This window comes from Ursus americanus, chromosome 24 (assembly GCF_024610735.1).
Source record: "Ursus americanus isolate L20-20 chromosome 24, mUrsAme1.1.p, whole genome shotgun sequence".
Taxonomy (NCBI): Eukaryota; Metazoa; Chordata; class Mammalia; order Carnivora; family Ursidae; genus Ursus; species Ursus americanus.
In genome coordinates this window covers 33,612,411-33,619,424 of record NC_142150.1, presented here as the reverse complement: position 1 = coordinate 33,619,424, position 7,014 = coordinate 33,612,411, and the positions used below count along the sequence as shown (strand labels likewise).

At 35.6% G+C, this 7,014-nt stretch overlaps 1 protein-coding gene across 1 annotated transcript; it reads right to left on the bottom strand.

Moving 5' to 3' along the window:
- Positions 1 to 1,043: 1,043 nt before the first annotated feature.
- Positions 1,044 to 2,036, bottom strand: LOC123784948 (olfactory receptor 5T1-like). The gene has a single exon (XM_045786485.2). The coding sequence runs from the start codon at positions 2,034 to 2,036 to the stop codon at positions 1,044 to 1,046; it is 993 nt and encodes a 330-aa protein (XP_045642441.1).
- Between the last annotated feature and the right edge of the window lie 4,978 nt (positions 2,037 to 7,014).

The following is a 7,014-nucleotide window of genomic DNA, read 5'->3' as shown; positions in this document are numbered from 1 at the left end:
TGTTGAAATCTTAGCCTTAATACTTCAGAACATAACTGTGTATGGAGATAGGGTCTTTGAGGAGTAATTAGCTTCAAATGATGTTGTATCCAATATGACTATTAACCTCATAAGAAGAGATTAAGACACTGACATGAGAAAAAAAAAGATCACTTAAAGACAAAGGATGAAGGCTACCATCTACAAATGTAGGAGGGTGATCTCAGGAGAGATCAACCCTGGTATCAACTTGATCTTAGGTTTCTGGTATCCAGAACAGTGAGGAAATACATTCATGTTGTTTAAGCAACCTGTCTGTGGGACTTTGTTACGGCAGCCCTAGCAAGACAATACACCCAGGATCATCATTATATTTTATATGCATGTATGTTTATGTGCGTGTATATATGCATAATTAAGGAATGCTAACCTTAAAAATAAAACGGTCAAATATTTTAGTAGCAAAATGGGTTTATTCAAGAGTAGCATAGAATTGCATTTCGGGCCATGCAGGCTATGGTGAAAACATTGGCAAGTCCAGACAACAAAGGGGAGGAGCTGCTCTTTTATAGAGGAAGAGGAGGAGTTAGGAAGGGCTGTTATAAGCAAAAGTCTATAGGACTAAATTGAGAATTCCAAGTATATAGTGGTTTTGCATTGGCTGAGTTGACAGTTTGTGATTGGCTGGGCTGTTGCAAGGGAGGAGGAAATCTTTCCCCCTCTTGCTGGTGTTAGTAAAGTATAGAACTCTTCCTGCTGGGAATACAAGACACATGTCTTCCTGTTGGTTCTGTTGCTGAGCACAAGTGGTCGGGTGTAATGCTCCTCCTGCTGGCCTCCTCACGCCATCTTAAATGGGTTTCCTTTTATTTAGTCCAGAGAAGCAAATGGATGACACAGTCAGTCTCTGCTTGCGTAAAAACTCCATTGGCAGTGAGTTGACTTTATTGAAAAAATGTCCAAAAAGAATAGAAAGATACTAATAAATGAAAATAAAACAATTTAATCATAGTTTTTTGATCTGAAGACAACTACAGCAGTCTTAATTTCTTTCAATTTGATGTTTAATGTGAAAAATATACTTTATTGGCAAACCAGTTTTTACCAAATACTCTTTTCACTGCGTCTTTCACATCCTTGTTCCTCAAACTATAGATGATGGGATTCAGCATGGGAATCACAATTGTGTAAAATACTGACACTATCATATCATGATCCAAGGCGTAGCTGGAATTAGGTCTCACATACATGAAGAGAACTGTACCGTGAAAAATTGACACTCCCGTTAGGTGAGAGCCACACGTAGAAAAGACTTTCCGCCTCCCTTCAGCAGAACGCATCCTCAGAATGGCCAGCAGAATGAAACCATAAGAGACCAGGACTATCACGATAGTGGATATCTCAATAGATCCGGCAAAGTAGAAGACTAGCAGCTGGTTTATGTGGGTGTCAGAGCAAGAAATGGCAAGGAGTGGAGGGATGTCACAGAAGACATGTCTAATTTCATTGGATGCACAGAAGGAGAGGCTGAACGTGGCCACTGTGTGTAAAGTACCATGAAGAACGCCAGCAACGTAGCAGGAGACGATAAGTGGCACGTAGACTCTGGGCGACATTCTAACGGAATACAGGAGAGGGTTGTAGATTGCTTCGTAGCGATCATAAGCCATGGCAGCTAAAATAAAGCATTCCGTGGTCCCAAAAGTAATAAAGAGAAACATCTCTGCTGCACATCCAAGGAATGAAATGCTTTTATCCTCTGATAAGAAATTGACTAACATTTTTGGGGTGACGGCTGAAGAATAGCAGGCATCCAGGAATGACAACACACTCAGAAAATAGTACATGGGGTTGTGGAGCCGAGAATCCCCAATGACCAATATGACCATTCCCAAATTTCCTACCAGAGTAAAAAGATAGATGGCTAGAAATAATAAAAATAGGAAAACTTGCAGCTTAAAATCGTCTGTGAAGCCCATCAATATAAACGTGGTGACTTCAGTAACGTTTTTCATCTGAATCCTGTATAAACCGAAATCTGATGGCACCACTGACATTTCAGTTTTTATTTATAGGTCTTAAAGACAATATTTTTTTTAATATATAATCTACTCAATCATATCTTCATGTCTGTCTCTTACAAGGGCGTATGGATACCTTTGGTCCTGAGGGGATAGGCAGCGGTGAAAAAGTGGGGTCCAAGTGGGTGCATTACCCTGTACAAACAGATTAAATAAATTATTTCATTTTACAGTTGGCTAAATTTGCTATGTGAAAAATAGTGACACTTTATGTGGTTTGACTTGCAATTTATTTTCTGTTAAATTTAATACCTCTTGTTTTCATATTACATCATCTTATGCAGAAAGACATTTAAATATAGGAATTTTTTAATACACACATGATAAAAGAAAATAGACATCTGAGTACTAATCCTAGATATTTCATGGTGTGCATGGAATGCCTTTTCTTAATGTTCACAATTGGTGAAATGGAAGCAAATACACTTACATCACAAGATTGGATTGGGTTTACATGACAAAATCAATGTGAAAATTATTTAATTTTTAAATGTTTCCTGATTATCAGGAAAATATACTTATTTTTCAAGTTGTCTTATGGGGCAGCCTTTTCCATCCAAATTGTTATGTCTTCTTTTCTGGCTTTTATGTCATTTGACTAGCATTTCTAGAGAACAGTGATGGGCAGAACCAAAGATCTTATGGAACTAGATACACCTTGTTTTCAAACAAAAAGAGAGAAATGTTGGTTTTTTTGTTTTTTTGCTTGTTTTCCAGTCTTGTTTCTTGAAACATACAATAGTAAGTTGCCCCTGTTTATTTCACTGTTACTGTCTTTTCAAATTTTAACTTAGTACCACTTCAAGATTTTTCTCTGCACATATAGTCATTAGCCCTGCAAAGTCCTTGGGTGTATTTTGAGATACAGTTCTGCGAAATTAATTCATGGCTATTCCTTTACTACGTTATAGTTGCTTATAGAGTTTCTATATTTATTATAAAATAAATATTACTTGATGATAGATAATAAAATTCCTTATAGAAGTGATTGCTAAAATGATAAAATCATTACATAAGCCACAACATAGTGTTTTATTATTGCTCTATTTTCCTGTGCTCTCAGACTGTTTCTTAGTGGAGCACGAAGAAAGGAAAGTGCATAACAAGCAAACAAAATGTTGAGTCACCAGTGTCTGGACTGGAAGCCTCCGTCCCTGAAACACAATTAAATATTGCACCTATCATAGTGAGAAGCATGGCGAGTCCTGTTTTTCCTCAGCATGTCATAGACCAACATCATAAGGGAGTGAAAAATCTGGAATGCATAGAACTGAGTTGAATTCAGTGAGTATCAATGATTTATATTCCTAACATGAAACACACTCTATTTTTGTTATATTGAGACACCCACACATCAAGGAGAGAATGAGCAAATCAGCTTGAAACTATTATCAGAAAGAAAAGAAATCCACATTTTTTTCCCTAAAAAATTCCTCCCAGATTCATGTGGAAAATTTTCTTAATATGTAGAATACATAGCTTTTTAAATGTGGGATTACCAAACCCCCCAAAAAAGAGAAATGTATATGTGATCCTTAGAGAATTACAGAGCAAAAAAAAAATGTGATTAAGCTAAATATTGATTTCTGTGTTAATTCAGGTAATTCCTACATTACTCATGAGAACGCACACACACAAACACTTTATAAAAATTAAGCTTAGTTTGAATGGTTGTGTGAATAAAATAACATAAAACTATCAATTAGTAATGTTAAAATGTCTTAATGTATTGTTTGACCATCAAAACATACAATTACATTGAAACATTTTTTGTTTTCTTTCCCTTTCTCTCTCTCTTTCCAGAATCCATGTATTACATACAAAAATATTTACTAAGGAGAACCAGATGCAAAATAAGAATTAAGCAGATGGAAAGAAGCAGAGTAAAAAGAAATTAAAATATGCAAGCGAATTTTGAAAAACGGACCAATTAGTGGTCTACTAAAGGAATCCATTAAAAAATACATGTTGACTGACATACATACAGGAAATTCCAGCTTCAACACAGTTCTAACATTTACTTAACTGATGTGTCTGAGGTAGCACACCTGTGGGAGATAAAGAACATTATCCTTGGACTCTAAAACCCTGGATTAAAATCTCAGATTTAGCACCTAGTATGACCTGGGAATAGTAACTTTATCCTCCCAACCAAAGAATAATTATGATTGACGGAAATTTTTGTGCAGTCTTGTTCAACCACTGAACATCACGTGATTGCCAAGTGTTTATGTGTGAGATGCAACGAAATACATATTAGTAAAGTGTTTGTTGTATGTGAGGGATGCATACATATGATATATGACTTCCAAATTTTATTTAACAACAACCAAATAAATAGGAAGTTACAAAATCAATTTTTCATCAAAGCATTGAGCAATGAAAGGATCCCAAGTGTTTCTTCTTTTATTATGCATATGTGTGTTCCATGACACTTACATATTAAAATACCATTCTCATGAGACTAAACCCAACGAATCCCCATATTCTATGGAATCAGACATCTTGAAAGTGCATCTCTGTCACTGTATTCTGACTTTGGGCATGTCAATAAAATAATAATATGTTTATTTAAATCCCCCTCATAATTTTATCCATGATAATTTATCATAAATCTTGATATCTGACCATATGTGTAGGGCAAGAAGGTAGTTTATGAATGAAGGTAAATTTTATTCCAAATAATGCCCCACTAGAGCAATTATGTGGACACGAAATATGGGCTTCTTTTACCTCATCCAAGATGGCTTTTCAAACTGGCATTTCTGTCAGCTAATATTTAAAGAAGTTAAAACCGATTGTTTTTACATCTAACTGATTTTGCTTTGAGAGACGGACGCTTGAAAAGCAAATATATACCTTCCAAACTAAAGTGAAATGAGTTCCTCAAACTCTAACACGGTTAGAAATAGACCCTACGGACATCCGTAAGAACTCTACTACAAACTAAGCTTGAGAAGAAAGCAAGCTATGATGGCAACTACCACAAATGATGAAGTGACCACGAGAGGTTAGGGATTTTGGGTATTTCATCTGGAGCAACCTACAAACTAAATAATCCAGATCCTTTTATAGACAAGAACACTGAGGACCAGCTAGAGCTGTAAACGAACTCAGCTCACCCAGTAACTTACTAACAGAGGCAGGATTAAAGTCCAGGTGTCTCTGTCACACATTGTAAGCTACTTCCACTTGTCCATATTGCAGACTCATTCTGACATGCCCTAATTTTGGAAATACTATCCCCTAGAATCAATACCATATAACATCTACATATATTTGAATTTCTTTAAGAAGCCATCAGGCTTGAGTACATTATGATATTAAAGCACACAAACTGAACATAATAGAAGAAATAAAGCACGCAGAATAAAAACCTGCAGTAGCTTGTAGATCAATTAGCTAATTAATAAAATAAGTTTTAAGTTGATCAAAATGGCATATACCCAATGGCTTGTCAATAACTAATTTTTCCACTTAGTAATGTTCCTAAATTTCAAATATAGCCATTTATTTCTACTATCCTTATTCTCACTGTTACCTTCTATCAAAGATATTAAAGCAATTTTCTAATTTATAGCTCTAGTGACCTAAATATAATGGAAGTATTTCCTATTTTCCCTACCATGTTCCCTGGAATACGCTCATTCAATTTTTAATTCAACAATGATTTGGCTAGAAATTTCCATCTCAGATCTAAATTTAAAATGTAGAATCTAGTTTGAGGTTTAAGGTCATAGCTTCTAAAACATTTTGTAAGTGATGAAAATCCTTTCTAAGATCTTACCTGTGGAAATGAACTGTTCACTCAGTTAAGGTACACTATAAATATTAAGCATTTGAATTCATATGCCAGGTTCTCAAGCTCTTCTTGAAGTCCACAACAATGCCCCGAGGACAAAACACGGTAATTCTCTTCTGGGACAGAAAAGTAACAAGATGACTTAATTTTTTTTTCCATAATGAACAAGTGACTAGTTCTGGAGTAATTAACTACATGAGAAAAAGGATTATATGATGCACTTTGGCTTCTGGAATAACCTGATCCTCGGTGGAAAAGAAATATGCATAGGCTGGGAAAGAAATCTAACCCAACACGACATAATCCTGGTTCTGATACTAAATAACTATGCATTGTTGGCTTGATGACTGATGAAATCCAATTTCCTCTTCCTGGGAATAACACGTGTTTACTTCTTTCAAAATTCTGGAAGCATGTACATAATGAATTAATAGGAAGCATAACCTAGAACACACTTCAAAATCACTTAATAAAGCTTACCACACTTATTGAACTTTTTTTAAAAAAATTATTCATTTATTTGACAGAGAGAAAGTGAGAGCGCAAGCAGGGGGAATAGTAGAGGGAGAAGCAGGCTCCCCGCTGAGCAGGGAGTCTGATCGTCTGATCGAGGGCTCGATCCCAGGACCCTGGGATCATGACCTGAGCAGAAGGCAGACACTTAACCAACTGAGCCTCTCAGGCACCCACACTTATTTAACTTTTAAAGTGCTATACATCTAGGTGGTACAAAAGATATACTTAAATTCATTGAGAGTTTGAGGAGATAACAATATAAATACATGAATAGGAAGTATTGACAGAACATATGGTGCAGTGTACAGACAACCGTCATATTTTATATAGAAAAACACTAGAATATTAGTAATATGGCAGAGATAAATGTCAAACTTTTTGCATTGTGTATGGTCTTGTGTTATCTTGGGGATCCCATTACTAATCTATATATTAGTACCTAATTATGTACTTATTTTTTTCATTGTAAACAATACATAGATACCTACACTCAGAGATTCTAAATTAGTAGTTAAAGAATGTTGGCGATGGAATCCAGGTGAAAAAGAAGAAGGAAAGAGAGAAAAGGAGAAAGGGAGGAAGGGATGAAGAAAGACAGAGAGAGAGAAAGAAAAAGAAAGAAAGGAACGAAGGGAA

Excerpts from the sequence above, each read along its gene's own strand:
- LOC123784948 (XM_045786485.2), bottom strand. The coding sequence starts at position 2,036 with ATGTCAGTGGTGCCATCAGATTTCGGTTTATACAGGATTCAGATGAAA.